Here is a 22,171-nt window from a genome sequence, read left to right as displayed (position 1 = left end):
CATTTATAGCTGCAACTGTGCTGGCAGGATGAAAACCAGCCCCTCTTCCCCCCCCCATCCTTTGCCTCCAGTTTTTCTCTCTCCCCAGAGCCCAGACATGGACAGAGTGCAGGGCACAAAGCAAAATCCATTTCTCCTCCCCCAGGGCATCCCTTAGCCCATAAAATCCCAACACCTACCTGTGCTCAGGTGGGGAGACCAGAGAGAACTCAGGTTTGCAGAGCTCAGTGAATCACAAGAAGTTTTGTCAGGAAGCAGAGTTGAAAGCATGAAATGGATGAAATTCAGGCAGAGAATTCTTTGCATGCCATTCCCAGATCAAAGTTTCCTGCTATCAGAGATCAGCTCTTAACTTGCATGACTGAGCCTGCAGAGAGGAGAGAGAGGGAATGATGAGGAGCTGGAGCTCTGCTGCAGAAAGTTCTGCACCTCTGATGTGGCACAAGTCCTGAAAAGTTAGCAGGGAGTGAGCAGGAGGAAATAACTCTGATGGAATGGCAGAACCCTCTGGAGATGAGAGAAGGGAGCTGGGCACCAAGTCTGAGTGCTGGGGGAGGCTGTGCTGTCTCTGCTCTGTGGACAGAGGGAGGGATGGGTTTGCTCTAGATTTGGTGTAGGGAAGAGCAGTTCAGGATGCTGCTGAGCATTCAGCAACACCAAGGTGTTGTTTCTCCCCAGACAACCTCAAAGCAAACCTGGGATGCTGCTGCTCCTTCAACATAATTAAATCTATAATCACATAATTCATATAATGCATATAATTCATATAATTCAACCTTTATATTTGCCCCTGGATAGGAATGAAAATTTCCTACAAGCTTTGGCATGAACCTCTTTTGCCATGGCATTTTTACCCTCTGCTTTAGCCTGTGGCTTTGCTGGTGGGACTGTGTTTAATTTGGAGAACTGGGAGGAGAATTCCACTGTCAGACTGAGCAGGGGCGTTGCTGGGAGGGCTCTACCCAGGCCAATAGCACCTACAAACCTTTTAAGTGGTTTAGGAAACGGGACAATGGCACCTACAAACCTTTTAAGTGGTTTAGGAAACGGGACAATGGCACCTACAAACCTTTTAAGTGGTTTAGGAAACGGGACAATGGCACCTACAAACCTTTTAAGTGGTTTAGGAAACGGGACAATGGCACCTACAAACCTTTTAAGTGGTTTAGGAAATGGGACAATGGCACCTACAAACCTTTTAAGTAGAGACAAGAGGGGTTTAGGAGGCTTGAGGCTTTCCTCATAGATAAAATTCTCCACGTGCCACGTTCCAGAGATGAGCTGATCCCGTTTTAGTGATTTGCTGGTGTTTACACAGGGCTCAACTGCTCGCACACCACGTCGGGATTACTGGTGCTTTTTAAAAAGCCTGTGGGTAAATGTCTGGCTATGCAGAAATTCTCCTCAGCTCCTAATTCTTTGCAGCCTGAAGCTCCCAGGAATCTGTCAGAGCTGCTTGGAAACAATTGTAAAAACCTCCACTGAGCATGGCCTGGGAGGTGTCACCTTCTCCGTGACCCCTTCCTGGGCTCGTGGCTCACCTTCCCTTTCTTTTCCCTCTCCTGGCTCCCTTTCTTTTCCCTCTCCTGCTCTTCCCTCTTGCAGCCTTTCCCAGGACCTCCATCAGGCCTGGTGGTGCCTTGGCATCTGCACAGACCTTGTCAAATTTAGGGACAAAAAGTGCAAACAGCTTTTCTTTCTCCCCCATCATCTCTTTTTTTCCCACATGCATAATCATCTTCCTGCAAAGCGGAGAAACAAATGGATAAGGGAGTGGAGGTTTCATTTTTACAGAAAGCAATTACAGACATTAAAAGAGCTAAAGTAATAAAAATAATATTTAAAATTCAAATCCCTTATCTATATTACAAGGGTATTAACATGAGAAGAAGTTATTTTTATTTTTTTCTCCCCCCTAATCTCATTTGCTTTGCAGGTCAATCTGCAAACTTTAATGCCAGTCCTCTGAATTTTGCTTTATTTTTTTTTTAATTTGGAGACTGATCTGCAGTTGTGGAGGTCTGGGTTTGGCAGGTTTGTGAACTCCACGGCTCAGGGGTGAGGATGCTGCTTTGTCCCCTACCTGTGGTGCTTGCTTGTACCAGAGGGGACAGCTGTGTTCAACAGGGAGGGGGGAGGTTGTGTTTTCTATAGATTAATGTCATATTTATTGCTTTATGGCTCCAGGTTTTAATGCATCAAATGAATAAAAATGGCAATTGCTGTGAGCACCTGGGGGAAGGAGCTGCTCCAGCCTGAAAGGGGAGGGAAAATGGAGAAAGGGAAGGAAAAATGGGGAAAGGGAGGGAAAAATGGGGAAAGGGAGGGGAAATGAGGAAAGGGAAGGGAAAGGGAAGGGAAAAATGGGGAAAGGGAGGGGAAAATGGAGAAAGGAAGAGAAAATGGGGAAAAAGGAGGGGAGGAATGGAGAAAGAGAGGGGAAAATGGAGAAAGAGAGGGGGAAATGGAGGAAGGGAGGGAAAAATGGAGGAAGGGAAGGAAAAATGGAGAAAGGGGGGGAAAAATGGAGAAAGGGAGAGAAAAATGGAGGAAGGGAGGGAAAAGTAGGGAAAGGGAGAGAAAAAATGTGGAGAATGCTCCAGAGCACAGGATGGGCTAAACTTTGGGGTGAGTTTGAGCAGGGCTGTGTGAAACGCAGCCAGGCAGAGGGATGTGGGGAGCTCCTGCTGTCCCGCAGCGATGTCCCAGAAAGGTGAGACATCCCCCCTGCAGGGTCAGGGTCCTGTGTGGCCCCAGGTTTGCTGCTTTCCCAGGATTCTGACCTTCTCCTTGTCCCTCTTCCCCAGAAAGCTGATCTGGCCGTGGCGGGGCTGACGATCACGGCGGAGCGCGAGAAGGTGATTGATTTCTCCAAGCCCTTCATGACTCTGGGAATTAGCATTCTCTACCGAGTTCACATGGTAAGAGCCTGATTTTAGAGCCATTTATGTCCCTCCATTATTTGCATGCAAACCTGCCTGGTTAGAGGAGAATAATGAACGACTCATAAAAAATATTTTGGTTTCTTATTTAAACTCAAATGTGCTCGACCTTTATTTCCTGCTTCTCTGTGTCTCTCTGCTGCATGGCAGGATTGGTGAATTCCATTCCTGTTCAACCCCCAGCCCTTTGGCTTCTCTCCCCACTCCTCCCAGGGCACATGATGGGTTTTTTGGCATGATGAGGGCTGCAGGAGGGTTTTAGAGTGGCTTTGAGGCCACTGGGTGAGGTGTGCTGAGGGAAGGCATGGCTGGAATTGCAGAAACTTGACCTGGAGTCACCTTCCAGTTGGATTTAGTGGTAAAAGTGGCTGGGAGGCTGAGCTGGGATATCTGTGGGTGCTCCTTGCTGGTGTTGGGGCCATTCCTGATCTCAGCTTTACTCTCTTGTTGCCTTCTCCCAAGTGAGAATCACATCAGGAAGGAATCCTGGGTTGCTTTCTTTGCTGTCACCTCCTGGAAATGCTCTAGAGGCGGAGCAGCCTCTGCTCCCCTAAGCCCAGGGGAAATGTCCCTCCTGGGGCAGGCAGGGTGCCAGGCTGAGCTCACAGCCCTGGGCTCTGCCTCTCTGCTCTCAGCCTCCTCATCTGCCCACCCTAAAGAGCAGCAGCCCCTGCAGCCCAAGCAGAGCTCCTTGATCTCAGGGGGTGCTCTCAGCTCAGTTGTAGCATCACAGGATCCTGGAGTGGTTTGTCCAGAGTTCACCCCATGCCTGTGCCATGGGCAGGGACACCTTCCCTATCCCAGGGTGCTCCAAGCCCTGTCCAGCCAGGCTCGTGCCCTCCCCAGGACAGGGAAGCTCAGAGCCCTCCCTCCCCTCTGCCAGCCTTGGCACCTCTCCCTGCAGGCCTTTCCTGCTCAGCTTGAGGAGGGTGCCTGAGAGCTGTGTGGCAATTGAACTCCTCAAACTGGTAAATATTTGTTAAACCAGACACTTCTGGTTTTCCTTTAAGGATGTGGTTTGCAGAGCAGCCCCAGAGCCTTCTCCTCCCCACCCCAAAAACCACCTCTGCAGTGTCAAAAATTGCAGCTGACGTCTGTTAATCACGGCTCGGATGAGATGGAGCCTAATAAATAACCACAAATGAGCCTCTTCCTCGCTGAGGAGCTCTCTCCACACCCTGGGCTCCTTCAAATGTGATGACATTTTATTTTCATTTCCATGTAGCTCCAGTGGCAAGTGATTTCTCACCCCTTTCTGCTCCCCACGCCGCCAACCCAGCCACCACAGAGCCTGTGCCTCTTATCACACATAACCAAATATGGCAGCTTTAACCAGGGCTGTCATTTTTCTCAATTTCACTGCTTGTGATACAATCAAGGCTGGATTTCTGACACAGGAGCTCTAACAGGCTTCCTGAGAGAGAAGAGGCTTGCTCGGTTTCATTAGGTGCCCATTCTGCCCAGCCAGGGGGATGTGGGGATGGCAGGGGGTGGATGGGGAGCCCTGAGCTGTCCCTGGGGTTGGCAGGGGGCTGCAATCAGGTATCCAAGGTCATTTCTGCATGGAGGGAATAAATCAGGATTATTTGTCTCACACATCTTTGCCCGCATCCTGCCTCTGTGGCAGGGAATGAGGGACTAGAGATGATTTCTGGCTGCTCAGCCCTGAAAGTCCTTGCCTTCAAAAGGAGGAAATAGAGGCTGGGAGAGTGCACAGCTACAGCTGAGTGCAGGCCAAGTGAGCTGAGGATTAAAGTGTTGTGACTTGATTGCTGCAGAGGACACAAGATGGGAAGGATGGATGGATGGAAAAACTCCTTCATTCCAGCCAGAGGAGGCTTGAGAGGAGCTGAGCCCCCTCCTGACAGCTCTGCCAGCACGGATCCCTCCCCACCAGAGCAGGCTGGGGGCCATTGTGAACCATGCAGTGGCTCCAAATGAGGCTCCAGATTCAGAGCAGCCCGTGCAGGGCTTTTCTTGACCCCAGAGGAAAAGGAGGGCTCTGGATGTGCCCCTGGAGCAGGTGTGGTTATCCTGGGGTGCGCCTGGTTCGGTGCCCTGCAGCTGGACCGAGCACACATCCACATTTCTGCCTCCCCAGGCTGAGTTTGCTTGCTTTCACTCTGACTTCCAGAGGCAGGAGAGAGTTCTCTGCCCTCCTTTTTTAGGGCAAACTCTTGTGAGAAGTGGCATGGATGGGGCTGACTGGGGTCCCTCCAGACTCTGCGTGTGCAGGGCAGGGAGTGCTGAAAACAACAAATCCAGGGCTGTCCTGTCCTTCCCAAATGTCCCCCTTGCCCAAGCTCTCCAGTCACCAGTATCTTCCCAGCAAACTGCTGCTCACTGGCTGAAAAAATGAAGATTTCCAAGAACAACTTAGGAGGAGGGTAAATTAATCTCTCCCACATCCATCTGAGGATTTGCAGGAGGCCTTCATCAATTATTGGACATTTTGAACATATCTATTCCAGGAAAAATAGCTCTTCCAATTAACAAAGCTCTATTGGGACTGCCTAAAAATATCTGACAGACTCCAGATATTGTCATTCCCATCTTCAAAACAGACAGATAAGAGAGAGTTTGTGCCCTCCGTGGGAACAGAATATCTTTATTCTTACCCACAACTGTGAATGAAAAGAATATGTCCCAGCAGCCTGGAAATGACTGGAGCTGAAAAGAACCAGAACTACTACAACTGTAAAGTCACAGGAGAGATTCACTGCCAAGCTGGAGATTTAAAGCTTCCAACGCAATTTCCTTAATGAGAGTAATTTATTGACAAACTGCCCCAGAAATATAAAGAAGACATCAAGGCTTTAATTGCAGAAAGGAACTTTGTCACGGGAGCATCTCGCAGGGGGAGGCTCTGCCAGGGCCTGTGAGCTCCCTGCCAGCTCTGGGGTGCCAGGGAGGGTCATTCCCTGCCCTGCCTGGAATGATGAGCTCCAGGAGCTGCAGCTTGCTCAGCAGCCTGTGCCCTTCACACCTTGCTGCTTCCCCAGGGCCTCGTTTCATCCCTGAGGAGGAATAAAGAGTTACTGAGCTGGTTGAGCTGCTGAGGAAGAGGGGAACCAGGGTTTGAGGGGCCTCCAGGAGAGCCATGAAGGGGAGAGCTCAGGCAGTGCCACCCTTTGGTGTGGATCCTCTTATTGTATTTGCTGGGAATGTCCCAGCAAAGGCAGGAATGATGAATCTGACTCATTCTCAGAAGGCTAATTTATTACTTTATGATACTATATTATATTAAAAAATACTATACTATGCTAAAGAATACAGAAAGGATAGTTATTAAATGCTAAAAAGCTAAAAATGAAAGCTCGTGACTCTTTCCAGAGTCCTGACACAGCTTGGCACCAATTGGCCAAATAATCAAAATAATTCACAGCAGAATCCAGTGAAACAATCACCTGTGGGTAAACAATCTCCACATGAGCACAACACAGCAGAAGCAAATGAGATAATATTGTTTTCCTTTTCTCTGAGGCTTCTCAGCTTCCCAGGAGAGAAATCCTGAGTGAGGGGATTTTTCAGAGAATGTGAATGCCACATCCTCTGGATGGGATCAGTGGGAAGAACAGAGGGAACCCTGTGGCACCTGCAGGGCGAGAGGAGCCCTGGCCTCCCTGGATTAGGGAGAGGAGCTCCAGCAGGGTGAGCAAAGGCTTCTCCTGGAAATGGGATGCAGATTCCTGCAGATTCTGTGGCTCTGAAAACCAGAGCACAGCAGCAACTGACCAAAAAAATAGGGAAGGACACAGAGAATGTGGTGCATTCCACTGTTTGTACCTCACCTGTGGAGAGGAGATGACCTGGAACAGAAGAGCAACATTGCCTTGAAGAGAGATTCTGGAATTAAACTCAGGAGATCCTGGACTTTTCCTTGGGAACTGACTGAAAGTTAATCTGAGAATGGATGCTGGGCCACTGGTCCTCAGCTCATCCCTTTGCTGAAAGCCTTACCAAGCCCGATTCTCTAAAAATGCTCATCCCAGAATGGTTTGGCTTGGAAGGGACCTCCAAGACCCTTTAGTTCCAGCCCCCCCACCACATTCAGGGACAGTGCAGATCCCGAAATCTCATCCTGAAGGATCCAGGGACAGGTTGTTGTGGTGTGCTGGGTTTTTCCTGCACGCAGGGTTTGCTGGGGAAGGTTCCTGACACGTTACAGGTTCCCAGATGGTGACTGGGGCTGAGGATTTCACAGGCTCCTGGATATTTTTAGCAGAGGAAGATTTTTGTGCAACAACTGTTGCCTTTTCTAGCAACAGCTCAAGTCTCCAGGAGAACTGCCGAGACCTTGTGAAAATCAGGTTTTGCATAACATTCAGTAGTAAAACAGCAAGGTTTGGATGGAAGTGGAATTTAAAATGCTGGTCTAAGTCTGGGGAAGGAAGAGGAAAAGCTTTTGCCAAGCTCTGCCTCGTGGGAAGCTTCCCAGTTACAGGTGCCTGGGGAAGCTGTGGAGCTGTTTTGGGGATGCCAGGGCTGAATTTGTGGTGTGGGACAGAAAATACAGATTTCTGTGAGCTGTGGGATCATGTCCCTTGTGCCTTGGATGTGCTTGAGCTGCTCTTTCCTTTCAGAGGAGCTGCATCCACTCAGCTGGAGCTGACAGGAGAAATCCACTTAAAATGGGAGGTGTTTGGTTTTTGAGAAACTTCTCCAAAAAATTATTCTCCTGCTTTTGCACAAATTTGGTGATGTTTGACAATTTTCTGGTGGTGGCATCATCCTTGTGAAAGTTTGAAATGCGCTGGGAGAAGATCAACCTGCTTTTTCTAGCAGTGAGGCCTTATTTTTTTTAAGGAAAGGTGGTTTGCTGAGGAAAAAAACAGGAAATTCTGACGCATCCTGGAGATAAAAATATCCTGTTCCCTGAGATAAAAGTAATAATTTTATTGGGGTTTTCGTAAAAGAAGAAATTTTGCAAGGCCAGAGAGAGAAGTTTTGAAAACATTTATTTTTCCCTTTTGCTTCACAAATATATTTCCCACTCTGTGAGCTCAGGAGGAGCCCTTTCTGCCCAGTTAAGCGTGGGGTGGACAAGGATGGGGGGACCCCTCTCAGGGCTGGGAGTGCAGCACACCCTGCTAGGGAGGGACAGAATGCTGTGACTGCCTCATTTTTCTCTCAATTCACCTCTTTCTTTGCCTGGAGGAACAAAAAAGGGGAGAAAAACAGATTTAGGGGACGAATCCAGTGGGGAGATGCTGCAGGACTCAGTCATTTGTGGGGTTGCTGTCACTTGTTTGCCCTGCAAGGCTGTTCCAAAGCCTGGTTTATTCCCCTTCTCCTCTTTATTTCCCTTCTCCCATTTATCCCCCTTTCTCCCATTTATTTCCATTCTCCTGGTTTTTTTTTTCCTTTATTCCCCTTCCCCTTTTTATTCCACTTTCTCACATTTATTTCCCTTCTCCCATTTATCCTTTTTGCCCCATTTATTCCCTTTCTCCCATTTATTCCCTTTGCCCCATTCCTCCCCCTTCTCCCATTTATTTTCTTTCTCCCATTTCTCCCCCTGCACCCATTTATCCCCTTCTCCCATTTATCCCCTTTCCCCATTCATCCCCATTCCCCTTTTTATTCCCTTTTCCCCCACTTATCCCATTTCTCCCATTTATCCCATTTCTCCCATTTCTCCCCATTCCCCTTTTTATTCCCATTTCTCCCATTTATCCCCTTTGCCCCATTTCTCCCTCTTCTCCCATTTATCCCCTTCTCCCATTCATCCCCATTCCCCTTTTTTATTCCCATTCCCCTTTTTATTCCCCTTTCCCCCATTTATCCATTTCCCTCCTGCAGTGCCACCAGTGCAGGTAATTTCCCTCTTGCCCTTCCAGAACTATTTCCACCTCTCCAAACCCACCCAGCCCCAACTCCTCCTTTGCTTTTTCCCTCCCCAGGGCCGCAGACCCGGCTACTTCTCCTTCCTGGACCCCTTTTCTCCGGGCGTCTGGCTCTTCATGCTGCTCGCCTACCTGGCCGTCAGCTGTGTCCTCTTCCTGGTGGCTCGGTAATGTCGCGATGCCTTTCCCTTCCTCGCGGTGCCACCTAGTGTCACTCCAGACCCGGGGAGAGGGGACTCCCAGGGGGACACGGGGACACGCTCTGGCCCCCAGCTCACCGGGATGGGCTGGCAAGAAGCGTCCCAGCCCTGTGCCAGCTGGGGACTGAGGTTTGTCACCGTGTCCCCGCGCTGGCATGGCCATCGTGCCCTGGGTCAGGATGTGTTTGGCCGCAGTGGTGCCCAGAGGTGCTGGGAGAAGGTTTTGGAGAAGGTTTTGGTGCTGTTGAAACGCTCCCTCAGATGTTTGTTTACCCTTTTGTCCCGAGCAGGGAGGGTGGAGGCTGTTAGGAACCTGCAATCCATTCTGAGATGCCCACACGAATTTCCCCAGTGATGTCTGGCTCCCCAGTTTGTGGAGGACAGGGAAGTTCACGAGGACCTTCGAGCAGCTGAGTGCAGAGCCTCGCTTGGCAGCTCTCAGCTCCCTTCCCCTGTCACTAATTTCAGTCTCAAAACACCTCGCTGAGTGCTCACCTCAGCACAGCCCCCATGGAGCCCCGGGGTCGGGGCTGCAGTGCTGCTCTCCCTGCCCTGCCCACACCCCTGTGGAGGGGCTGTCACAGGCTCAGTGTACCAGGGACTGCTCAGGGCTCCATGGCTCTTTGGGGACCCCTCAGTGCCCCATTCTCGTTACGCAAACTGGGACTGTGCTGTCACTGGCTCCCTCAGCATGGCTGAAGTTGTCATCCTGACAGGCCTTTAATGGGCTCTTCGAGTGCTGTTACAGCCTCAGAAATGCAGGTCTGGAGAAACCATTGAATTATGCACAGCTGGTGCCTCTTTAGCCCCTTCCTCATGTTTTAAATATCATCCTCCAAAAAGGTGCCTTTACCCAGCTCCCCTCTGGAGAGGGAGCTTTGGCTGCTGCTCCCTGCCTTGCTCAGCAGGAAGGAGCTCTTGACCCTGTGAGCTGCAGACTCTCCCAGAGCACTGGGGCTTGCTGCCAGTGCTCGATCCACCGTGGAAGGTCTGCAGGAAATAACCTCCTCCTCACGCTCCCTGGCACCACAGTGGGAGAGGAGATGCGGGGATGAAAAGAACCCCCTCATTGTGGCTAAATACGATGTGAGCTGGCACAGCCCCTGCAGCTGTTTTGGCAGTAGCCCCAAAATGACCCTCCCAGGCCCAGCTCTCTTAGCCAGAGCAGTATGATGAAGTGCAGCACATCAACTGGCAGACTTTCTTAGCAACCAGGGAGCTGGGGACTGGAAGCAGCAGAAGAGAGAGAGAGAAGTGCAGTCACAACAGTGACAGGCTCAGACATTTCCCATTCCCACCCCTGTCCTGTCCCTGAAGGATGGGATGCTTTCAAACACCAGCACTCAGCTTCCAGCTCCACCTCAGACCTTCTCAGAACAGCCCTTTGCACCAACCGAGTTTTTCTTGATGATTTAATTCAGTCAGGGCTCAAACACTTTGCTTTTGAACTTCCCATCAGTGCTCGTGCTCCGGCAGGGAGCACAGCCAAAGATGTTCGATTTCTACTTCCCATCAAGTCCATGCACATCTGGAGTTCCTGCTGTGGTGTGGATCTGCACGCAGAGCTGCCCAGTGCAGAGCCTCTCAAAGTTTTTGCAAATCTTTACAAGAAAGCCTCTGGCTTCTGAGTCTTAGAGCAAACATTTCACACAGCTCTGAGCCCTGGGCATCAACTGACAGCAAAGCATTTCCTCCTCAGAAAACTCTGCCTCCAGGAGAGCTGGAGCTTCACAGCTTTTCTCTATTTTTTTTTTTTTAATGTCCCATTTCCCAGTGCATTCCCTGAGCTCTCCTTTTCTTGTCCTTTCAGGCTGACGCCGTACGAGTGGTACAGCCCCCACCCCTGCTCCCAAGGTCGATGCAACCTCCTGGTGAACCAGTACTCCCTGGGGAACTCGCTGTGGTTCCCAGTGGGGGGGTTCATGCAGCAGGGCTCCACCATTGCCCCCCAGGCTCTGTCCACGCGCTGCGTCAGCGGAGTCTGGTGAGGAGGGGAGCTCTTCCTTCCAGGAAGGTTTCTCTGGGCAGAGCTGGGTGAGGAGGAGGGATTTCTTCATGGAAAGGGCTGTGGGACATCGGGAGGGGCTGCCCAGGTGGAGGTGTTCAAGGATGACTGGATGTGGTGGCAAGGTGATGGTTTTGGAGGGTTTTTTCCATCTCAGTGATTCTGGGATTCTGCACTGCAAAGGGTGGGGATGGAGAGCAGATTTCCTGAGGGAAACCATATCTTCTCTACCCTCCCCACAGGTGGGCATTCACCTTGATCATCATCTCCTCCTACACGGCCAACCTGGCAGCGTTCCTGACCGTGCAGAGGATGGATGTGCCCATCGAGTCCGTGGATGACCTCGCTGACCAGACAACCATCGAGTACGGCACCATCCACGGCGGCTCCAGCATGACCTTCTTCCAAGTAAACCCCCTTCTTTGGCTGCCTGGGGGGCAGGGGGTGCACAGGGCACCCCTCAGTCAGTTTGGGGTGTCCCCTCAGCCTGCTGTGTCTGTGTGTGACTCCAGTTGCTGGCACAAAGGGAAGCTCTGGAGAGATCCCTGCACAGGATGAATGGTGGGAGAGGCATGGTGGAGGACACAGGGAATTCGACCAGGAATTCAAATTTTCACGGGTCTCCACATGGTTTTAGCTTTTATTTGAGACTCTTTCAGGTGGGATAAGCAAAGAAACGTTTGCACAGCCCAGGCAGGCTGCAGAAGTCAGAGTACTGGAGCCTGTGTGAGGTCAGTGGCACTGAAATAAGTCAAGTGTATGCAAAGTTATGTGGGCCATTTAACCCAATTTAAATTTTATCTTCTCTGCTCTGCTCAGAAGGGAAATAAACGAGTGAATCTTTTCTGCAGCACTCTGAACGCACAAAGAACTGCTTGAGGATTATTTATTTATTTATTAGTTGTTGAAATTCCAAAAGGAGAGAGAGCTTGTTCTTACTCTTTCCCCCCACTCTGAGTCTGAACTGAATTTGGAAGGCTGGGAAATCTCTGGAGTCAGCCTGAGCTTTTCAGCCTAACTTTATGCTCTTCAGGGGTATGGAAAAGAGCTACTTTTAAGCCAAACTTTACATCTAAAATGAGCTGAGCAGCGCCTAAGTGAGGGAGGTGGTTGTATGTGAGGAGCTCACTTGAGGAAAGCTTTCAAGTTTAAACCCCTGACTGTCTCTGCACTGCCTGGCAGTGAGGAAATCAGAGAGGAAATTAGGAAAATAGGGGTTTGTCCTATTTGTGGTGCTTTAAGCTGTGTTGGGATCCATTTGCCCTCTGGTGTAAGGACGGGGAGGTTAAAGTGGTGATGATAACTGCCTCCATCCCCCCTCCCTTCCTGGGTGCATGAAGGAATGTTTGTCCGCTCCTGAGGCACCTTGTCCTGGCAGTGCTTCCCCTGACACTGACACACAGTTTAAGATCTAAAAATGCAGTGAAACAGAACCAAACCCCCCTGCTCATCTGTCTCCTGCCCAAGTGGCTGCACCCAGAGGACAGAGCTGGACAGATGAGGACAGGAACTGGGTCAGCAGCAGATTCCCCGAGGCTCTCCAGCATCGCTCACCAGCCACAGAAAACAAGCCCTTGACAGTATGAAAATCCTCGTGTAGAGCAGGGTGTGTTTATATTCAGTCTTTGTGCAAGCAGGTTTCACTCTCTGCTCAGCACAGGCAAGAGAGATTCATCGTTCTCAGCTTTCTTTTCATCAGACCAAGGTGGTTCAGCCACCAGCCAGCTCTGAGGATTTGGGGCTGGCTGAGCTTTGGATTATTGTAATCAATGACAAAAAAAACCCCAGTTCTTTTCAGCAAGCACTTTAACTTGCCTCACAGGGGGTAAACCAAATCTGGATTATTTTTTGAATTAAATTTGTGAGCAACGATCTCCAGAGAGCTTTTGTGCTGCCCCCAGCCCTCAGTGCCCTCCTCAGGGTGCTGGAGTCTGGCTCTGACACTGAAGAATTGTGGGGACAGTGTTTGAGGGATGGGCAGTATGGTGTGAGCACCCAGAGGTTTCAGTCAACCAAGCAGGAGCTGTTTTTTCAAGCATTTTTTGTGTGGTTTTGATATGTGGTCACTAAAATTATGATTTTTTTTTCTAAAATTGAATTTACTTTGTTTTGCCAGATGCTGTTGGAATTGGGGCATCTCACGCCCAGTTTTTTCAACAAACTCCCAACACGTTTGGGCCTCTTTGAGATAAACAAAGATGAGGCACCAAAATCCTTCCTGAATCTGAAGCCAGATTTGATTCCTTTCTCCATTGAGGCCTTTCCGCAGCAGTGCCTGATGTGGGGGTTTAATTTTAGGGGTCTGTTCAGGTTTGAAAGCAAAACCAGTGAGAGACTCCAAGTCAGAAATACAATTTATCAGGAAAATGGAAAAGAAAACCAAAATACATGCAGTAATACAAAAGAAAAAAGCCACTGACAAAGTCAGAACACAACCTGACACCCTGTTGGTCAGGGTGCTGGTAGCAGCCCAGCTGGAATTGTGGCTGCAGTCCTCCTGGAGTGGCAGATGTGATTCTGTTGGAGCAGTGATCCTGTAGGAAGAGTGTAGTGCTCCTCTGAAGGTCCAGTGGAAAAGACAGCCATTGCTCTGGGAATCCAGTGGAAAGACTGACTGTTCTGTCCCAAATCCTGGATTATATCCAGGTGGGGATGCTGAGCTCCTCCCCCTAGGCGGAGCATCTCACCACGGGCTGTTATCATTCTCTGAGTCAGTGGTGGGTCCATTAAACAGAACTGGCTCCTGGAGGGAGTTATCTCTGAGTCATGAGGCAAGGCAGTGATGGGAAGGAAGGAAGAAACAATGCCCCTCCTGGTTTCAGCAGCTCCTGACGATGGCAATAGAATATATCTTAATATTGTAACCTAGGACTGTCGCCCTGATTTTTCAAGATTTTCTAACCCTTCTGATGTTTACATTCTTGTAATGAACTTTCTCACACCCTTTCTGTAAATAACTCATTGTTTTGCATTTTTTTATGGAAGAGGAGACATTTGATGGACTGTTGGTTTGTCCAGTGTCACTGGAGAGGTGGCACATTCCCCCTCCAATCCCCTGTCACCTTCGGAAATCTATAAATGCTGGAGTCAGAAATTAAACTTCCCTTTTCTCACCTTGAGAGCAGCAGTGTGTGTGCACGTCGCGTTGTTCCGTGTCCCATAGTGACACAGGACAGGATCTAATTTACCCCAGATCTCCTCCCTGAGCTGTGGCTGCCTCTTCCCCCCCACAGAACTCCCGCTACCAGACGTACCAGCGGATGTGGAATTACATGTACTCCAAGCAGCCCAGCGTCTTCGTGAAGAGCACGGAGGAAGGGATCGCGCGCGTGCTGAACTCCAACTACGCCTTCCTGCTGGAGTCCACCATGAACGAGTATTATCGGCAGCGCAATTGCAACCTCACGCAGGTCGGGGGCCTTCTGGACACCAAGGGCTACGGGATTGGCATGCCCGTCGGTAGGCAGTGAAGAACAATTCTAGTCCTTCTCGGCTGTCGGCAGAGGACCGGAGCGTTCCAAAGGCTGCGCCGGCTCTAAAAGCCAACGTTGCATCTCACAGGGTCCTTTTTTATTTCTCACCTGTTGCCCGTGCTTAGAGCCAGATGTGCGAGACCCTGCTCTGGTCCAGAGCCAGATGTGCGAGACCCTGCTCTGGCCCAGAGCCATGTGAGACGCGACCGCGGCTCTTTCAATGATTGATGTGAAAGATGTCTCAAAATTGCTGCTTGTTTTCTGCATACCTGCTCTTTGCTGTTTCCTTCCCCAACCAGTGTTTGTGCATCGTTTTGTGCTCCTTGTTTTAGTCCCAGAAGTGATGTCAAAGTAATGCTGTGGCAGTTCTGGTAGCTTTTAGCAGGAATGTTTTAACAGCTGGTGGTTCTTGAAACTGCAGGCCAGAGACTTGGGCGATTCAGGGGCTCTCATCAGGTTTAACAAATGCAAGGGTTTTGCCTTTCAAATGTATGAGCTCACAAGAGAACATCACCACTAAATAAGGGTTTAGTTGTTATTCCAAACTATGATCCGCTGGTCTTTTGGACAGCCTGGAAGACTTGTCCTGACCTTTAAGCCCTGGCATTTAGCAACACAAAGTTGAGGTGGATTACATAAGGCCCCGTCACACAAACAGCCACTCTAGTTAAGGGAACATGGGTAAGCTTGTAAAGTCACAGCAACCTGATCAAAGTGAGTACAAATCCCTACCTTCAGGGCTAAATTTGTTCTGACATTGTCTTGTTAAACAGTGAAACCGTAGCAGATAAGAGGAGCAGAAAGCTGCTGGCTGGGACAATAGTGCAGAGTTACTGGGAGAAGTGCAGTCTTTCCCATGGCCCTTCCTTGGGATCTCTGGTGGCAGACAAGGATTTCTTGTACCAGACAAGGATCTCTGGTGGCAGACAAGGATCTCTGGTAGCAGACACTGGGACTACAGCAGAGCTCCGTGCCTAGCACTGGACTGAGCTCCTCCAACATGGACATTTTGGCTTCCATGATCCTTGGGCTCCTTCCAACTCAGGGTTTCTGTGACCAGTTTGAGGGAAGGAGCGTTAGAACAAGGTTGAATTGGAGGTGGAATGACAAGAGAGGGACCTCCATGGTCTGCAGGAGCAGGATACTGAACTGCTCCTTCAAAAGCCAAGGCTCCCCTTGTCATGGATCTGCTCCAGTGGCCTTTGTGGCTCCTGGTGGCCAGATAAAGTCACCTTCTGCAAGTGACATTAACCAGGTGACATTCCCAGCGGGGTGGCTGCAGCTTTCCATGGCTCGCATGGACTGACAGCCCCTCCAAGCCAGCCAGAGAGGAGCTGTGCTAGCTGGGCACGCTGGGGTGGGGCGAGTGGTGAGGATGATGATGATGATGATGATGGGGAGGAAGGCGGGGCCCTACCACGTCCCTCTCGGCGTTGCAGGCTCCGTGTTCCGCGACGAGTTCGACCTGGCCATCCTCCAGCTGCAGGAGAACAACCGCCTGGAAATCCTGAAGCGCAAGTGGTGGGAAGGAGGGAAGTGCCCCAAAGAGGAGGACCACAGAGCCAAAGGTAAGCCCTGCCCTCCCAAGGGGCCAGAGGTGCAAGGATGAACCCCCAGCTGCATGTCTGTCAGGTTTTCTGCCTGGGAATCACTTTTTCCCCTTCTCCTGACCTGAGATTCCTTCCTTCCCAACTCAAGGAGAAAGCCAAACAGCTCCGCTGTGCCTCACGCTGTGTGTTTTTGCCTGGGGCAGAGATAGCGGGAACAACGAAATGACAAATATTGGAGGCATATGGAGGGTAAATTAGCTTCTAATGAATGTCTGGGAAAATGGATGGCTGAAGGGATCAGACCAAAATCCTGGGTTCCTTGAAGGGAGATGGATCTCCACCACAGGCCCGCTGGTTAATGGGTCCAAGTGAAAGCGTCTTTTAAACAGCCAGGGGAAGGGACACAAGGACTTTATTAGTACATTTGTAAACTGAGGAGCAAATTCTTTTGGGTAATGCTATGCAAATTGCCATAAAAGCCACCACATTAGGCTGATGTCCCAGCATGAGAGCAGTTGCCAGCTTAACACAGTTGCTGCATTTTTTAGTTTTGGCAGCAGCCCTTTCCTCAGCAAGTGCTTTCTGCGAGGCCAGCAGGCCCCCCAGTTAAAAGCACAGCCTTGTGACCTTTGTGGGAGCAGAGAAAAGAGCCAAGCCAGGGCTGGGGAAGCTCTTTTGGAGTTTTGACCTTGCAGCAGGTGTAGACGTGTGTGTCTGTGCCGTTCCTGCTGGGACCTCACGGGGATGAGAGGTGATGCTCACTTTCGGGCAGTGCTGCTCTACAGACAACCCCAGTTATTTATCTCCAGGCTGAAGGTGTAAGACATCAGGTTATTGCTATTAAATGAGTTACTTTTGAAGGTAGAAGGGTTTTTTTCTCCCTGGACTGTGCCAAAAGCAGCTCTAAGGTGGAATCTAGGCTGGGGGCTGTTTTGAGATGACTTTGGAAGGGGGAAGCTGGTCACAATCTGTGACCCTGGGCAAGCTTTTCTGCTGGTTTGTTCCCTATGCCATGGCTCTCTTCCTCAGTTTGGGAGATGAGGAAGGCTGTAGCTGTATGGAGAAAGGAAATATCCCTCAGTGAGCTTGGGTTTCTGAGGTAGCACCCAGGCAGAATGATAGGAGGATGTAGAGAGAGGTACAAACCCTAAATTCACACTCGTGAGCTGCAGGGGGGAGTGGATGGCCTTTACCTTTGGGTCTGAATTGTGATTCTGGGCTGTTTTATCTGCCTTGCCTTCGCTGTGGAAGCACCTCTGCAAAAGTCTCTGATTTACAGACTCCCTGCATTGCTCTGGGGGTGGTGCCAAAAGAATGACGGAGGAGGAGGCAGAAATGTGACCTGCTAAGTTTTAGAACAAAACAGGTCAGCGATTTACAAGGATTTTGGTGAGGTTTTATGTCTAAAAGCCACGCCGAGATCAAGTCGATAAATCATCTATTCTTACACTTTGATTTAATGCTACAGGAGGGAGAGGAAGATTTTTATAGATGTTCTTGTTGAGTAATGGCCTCACACAGCCAAGCCAGGGCACAGCACATGTTTTTTAGTAATCAATCCAATCAGGGACCCAAACCAAACACAGGAGACAGGAGCTGTATCCCAGGACAGAAAATGTTGAGGTCGGCTCATCTCACAGACTGATGGAGTTTTGGGGACCAGGGCTGTGGTGGCAAGTGAAGTGATGTCCTCAGCACATGGAAAGCTCAGGTTTTCAAGGGATGGATTTTCCTTCAGCTGGTGGAACTTTCTGGAACGCAGGCTGGGTAGGCATGGTGGTCATCCCATAGGAAGCGAGCTGTGCAGGGGAGGTGGGATGAACTGTCCATGGAAGGGGCAGTTCCCTCCTCATGGGCCGGGGGTGCTGGGCAGAGACACCCAACCCACTGCCAGGTACCCCAGGGTGGCAGGGACCCCATTTTGTCACCCTGTAGTGATACAGCATGCTGCTCTTGTTTTGAGCTTCTCCTTTACCACTGCAGTCCGAGCAGCCGGAATCATTTTCCTGCAGCACTTTGTGATGCAATCAAAGGAGCTTTTCCTGCTGCCAGCTTCCTTTAAAGCCCTTCCCTGTCTCCTTTATCTCTGCTCCTTTAACAACCTCGCTGCTCTTCCTTTTCAAGTTCAAAGCCACTGGAGCTCAGTGAATAATTTGCAGGGATTAATGTGCCCCTTTGATCCCGCGTTTTTCCCCTCCTGTTTTCAGATATCCACAAATTGCTTTGTGCTTCCCCTCCAACGTTCTGGCTGTTTATCTGCAAAATCATCATTTCTGAGCAGGCATCTTCGATCCTGCAGTTATTGCAAGTCACTCACTTGGGCCATCTGAGTCATGCAGGGATCTATTAATAGGACACTGCTGGCTCGGTGCTTTTGGTCCCAATGCCAACAAAACAGCAAAGCCTGGGGGTTCTGTGTGGTGGTACTTGAGATTTATGATGTGTCTGCCTCTCCAGAGTGTCTCTCCTGCTTTATTTCAGGCTTGGGGATGGAGAACATTGGTGGAATCTTCGTGGTGCTCATCTGTGGCTTAATCGTAGCAATTTTTATGGCAATGCTGGAATTCTTGTGGAGCCTTCGACACTCTGAACAGTCGGAGGTAGGACCAGGGTGTGTTTATGGCTGTCTGTGGAGTGTCCTAGAGCAAGTCATGCACCCAGGGTGAGGAGCAATCCCAGCCAGGACAGCTCAAACCCAGGAACAGGCTTGGTCCTTTGGGCAGGGTCTAAATCCATGAGCTTCTCGTGCACTCCTACTCAGAGTGAGGCTGTAGAGTTGCTCCGAGGGCTTTCAAAGGGATCAAAGATGTGTACAACATCCAGGTACCTTTCCTAGGGATGGGATTTCTACCTGCAGCAGGTTTGGATCTTGTTCTGATCTGGGGATGAAGAACACAGGGGGGTCTCTGATGAGAGGCAGAGTTGGGTTAAATCAAGTGTACATTCTGACCATTGGAGTTGAAAAGCAGCAGCGCTGAGTCCATAAAAATCTGGGGTCAGAATCACATCATGGAATCTTAAAACAGCCTGGATTGGAAGGGACCTTAAAGCTCATCCAGTTCCACCCCTTGCCATGGTGAGGGACACCTCCCACTATCCCAGGTCCCTCCAAGCCCTCATCGCTCAGCCCCTGAGGGACTCAGAGCTCGCTCGGGTGAGCAGGACAGCTCCATTGTCCCCCGCAGGTGTCGGTTTGCCAAGAGATGGTGACGGAGCTGCGCAACATCATCCTGTGCAAGGACAGTTTCCACCCCCGTCGGAGGCGAGGGGGGGTGGTACGGACTCGCCCCGCTGCGCCCGAGGAGCGCCGAGCCCGCAGCACAACCACGCTCAGCAACGGCAAGCTGTGCAGCGGGGGCGAGCCAGACCCCCTGGCACAAAGACTGGCACAAGAGGCCGCCCTGGTCGCCCGGGGCTGCACCCACATCCGCGTGTGCCCCGAGTGCCGCCGCTTCCAGGGGCTGCGGGCGCGGCCGGCCGCGGGGTCACCGGCGCGGAGCGAGGAGAGCCTGGAGTGGGACAAGGCCACCAACAGCAGCGGGCCCGAGTAGCGCCGGGCCCCGGGGGGCGTCGGGGTGGGATGAGAGGGTCCTGTTCCATTTTACAGAACACGGACTTGTACAATGTCAACTCGTTTTTAAATCAATAGCAGTTACCCGGCTTCTCCAGAGCGAGGTGGACCTTGGCGTGGACACGGAGGGCTGGCTGCGGTTTCGGTGTCCGCCGCGGCCTGGCGTGGCAGGAGGGAGGTCCTCAGGCTGGTGGGTGTCCAGAGGTTGTCTCTGGGAAGGAGGGACGTGGTGGGTGGCTGGTGTAGCAGGTATTGCCCACCCAGGGGCAGGGAGGGGTTCCTGGAACCTCTTGCCCCTCCAAGGTCAGGAGAAAGGACAGTGGCGCTGCCTCTCCATCACTTACTGGGGGATGTTCTCCAAGGGCAGGGGGGGACTTTTTATTTGCTGTGGCTATGGGAAGGGATGAGTCATTATTTTGGGGTTTTTTTTGTTTAATTTGGGTATGTCAGGACCCAGTCTCCAAGGCACCAGGTGATGAATTCTTCTTCCTTTTCTGAGGGTGGCAGGTGGGTTGAAGGGGGAAGGAGAGGATGGGATGGGACACACTCCCTGTGAGCAGCAGCATTTGCTGGAAGTCCATCTGAGGAGTTGTTAAAATTACATATATAGAGAAATATATCTATACATAGATATATATATATATATATATATATATATATATATATATGAAAATGCCAAAAAACAGCCAACAAACACAATGAACTCAAAGAGGCCTTGAAACGCCTGGAATTTCAGGGGTTCTGTGTATTTTGTTTCATTCTGGGGTTATTTTTTTTCCTTTTTTTTCTTTTCCTTTCTGTTCTTGGGAGGGGGGTGGGGGGGAGCCTTTTGAGGGAGGTGAGTGGGGAGCACTGGGGGAGGCTGCCCATCCCCACCAGCCGAGGGAGGAGGTGTTGGGACCCCCAAAGTGTCCCTGGCTGTGCTCTGCACACTCCTGAAGCGACTCTGAGCTCTGCCCCAGGCTCAGGAGCTCCCCAAATCCATGACCCCATGGAACACCCTCAGCTTCCAGGGTGAATTCCAGCCACGCAGCATTTGAGAAAATCATTAGCCCAGGATCTCGTGTAAGGAAAATAGTGACTTCCCTAGAAACAGCAGCAGCTCACCCTCTGCTTGGTACAGATGCGGGGTTTACACTGGCAAATTTAATTTTCTGATTGAAAAAACAAATTCTATGCAATTTCTGGTCGTAAAAGGAAAGAGATGACAATGGAGAGGGGCAGGGGAGATAAAGCCTTGAGTGAAGGTACATCCTGTTCTTGAATTGTTTTCTTTTCTTTTTGTCTTGAATGTACTGAAATAAAAGATGTCCTTGTATAATCATGCTCTTTTTTTTTTCTCTTTCCTTCCCTGTTCAGAGTCAGGAAAGTTGTGAGGCAGTTTGAGACCTGGCTGATCAGGGAGAAACCCAGCAACTTGGCAGGCAAGAGGTGCTTTGGCTGTTGAAGGTCTCTGCTCCCTGAGAGTGTCCATACCCCTGGTGTTGCTCTTACCTGTAGCTGAATGGAAAACAAGAGTTAAAAAGCAAAGGTCAATTAGAAAAAACCCACAAATACCTGGTGATGAGGGAGGAGAGAACTCAGAACTGACAGCAGGGTGAGCAGGGATGCAGCTCCATCTTTCCCATAGCTGGTGGTTGGAGCTGCCCAAGGGGGAATCCAGGGTGATGCCAGCAGATGGTTCTGAGGAGGATGGGCAGGGAATGGGGTTTGATCCGTGGTGATGGGCACAGCAGGGTTGTTCTGATGATTCCAGCAGATCTTTCTGAGGGTGCGCAGGGAATGGGATGTGGATTATGGTGATGGGTACAGCAGGGTACAGTAGATGTTTCTGAGGAGGATGCACAGGGAATGGGATTTGATCCGTGGTGATGGACACAGCAGGGTTGTTCTGACGATTCCATGATGTTTCTGAGGGGGATGCACAGGGAATGGGGTGTGGTCCATGGTGATGGGTACTGCAGGGTTGTACTGATTATTCCAGCAGATGTTTCTGAGGGGGCTGCACAGGGAATGAATGGGGTGTGGACTGTGGTGATGGGTACAGTAGATGTTTCTGAGGAGGATGGGCAGGGAATGGGGTGTGATCCATGATGATGGGTACAGCAGGGTTGTTCTTAAGATGCCAGCAGATGTTTCTGAGGGGGCTGCACAGGGAATGACTGGGGTGTGGACTGTGGTGATGGGTACAGTAGATGTTTCTGAGGAGGATGGGCAGGGAATGGGGTGTGATCCATGATGATGGGCACAGCAGGGTTGTTCTGATGATTCCATGATGTTTCTGAGGAGGATGCACAGGGAATGAATGGGGTGTGGACTGTGGTGATGGGCACAGCGGGGCCATTCTGTTGTTCCCGGCAGGGTGTGGAGGGAAGCTCTGCTCCCAGTGACTGTAAAACAGGCAGCAAGGAGAGGATTTAGAGCTTGTTTTTTAGGATGTCATATGAGACGCTCACAGAGGTCCTTCCTGGCTTTATCTGTGAATCCACAGGATGTTCCCTCTCCCTGGCATTAGCTGAGCAGTGAGATAAGGCAAGGCTCCCCCCATGCCATGGGGTTGGAGAGGCAGATCCTCAGCTGAGGT

General features: G+C 50.5%; 1 protein-coding gene across 1 annotated transcript in view; it reads left to right on the top strand.

Annotated features, from left to right (window-relative positions):
* The window catches only part of GRIK4 (glutamate ionotropic receptor kainate type subunit 4), a 188,549-nt gene extending 167,654 nt beyond the window's left edge, over window positions 1-20,895 (top strand). The window contains exons 13-20 of the mRNA XM_038161536.1: window positions 2,808-2,921; window positions 8,846-8,955; window positions 10,799-10,972; window positions 11,236-11,401; window positions 14,227-14,452; window positions 15,906-16,034; window positions 18,498-18,616; window positions 19,202-20,895. Of these exons, the coding sequence (XP_038017464.1) occupies window positions 2,808-2,921; window positions 8,846-8,955; window positions 10,799-10,972; window positions 11,236-11,401; window positions 14,227-14,452; window positions 15,906-16,034; window positions 18,498-18,616; window positions 19,202-19,567 (1,404 nt within the window). The 3' untranslated portion in view covers window positions 19,568-20,895. The remainder of the gene's footprint in view (window positions 1-2,807; window positions 2,922-8,845; window positions 8,956-10,798; window positions 10,973-11,235; window positions 11,402-14,226; window positions 14,453-15,905; window positions 16,035-18,497; window positions 18,617-19,201) is intronic.
* The last annotated feature ends 1,276 nt before the right edge of the window (window positions 20,896-22,171 follow it).

This window comes from Motacilla alba, chromosome 24 (genome assembly GCF_015832195.1).
Source record: "Motacilla alba alba isolate MOTALB_02 chromosome 24, Motacilla_alba_V1.0_pri, whole genome shotgun sequence".
NCBI lineage: Eukaryota > Metazoa > Chordata > Aves > Passeriformes > Motacillidae > Motacilla > Motacilla alba.
This window is presented reverse-complemented; position numbering and strand designations above follow the sequence as displayed.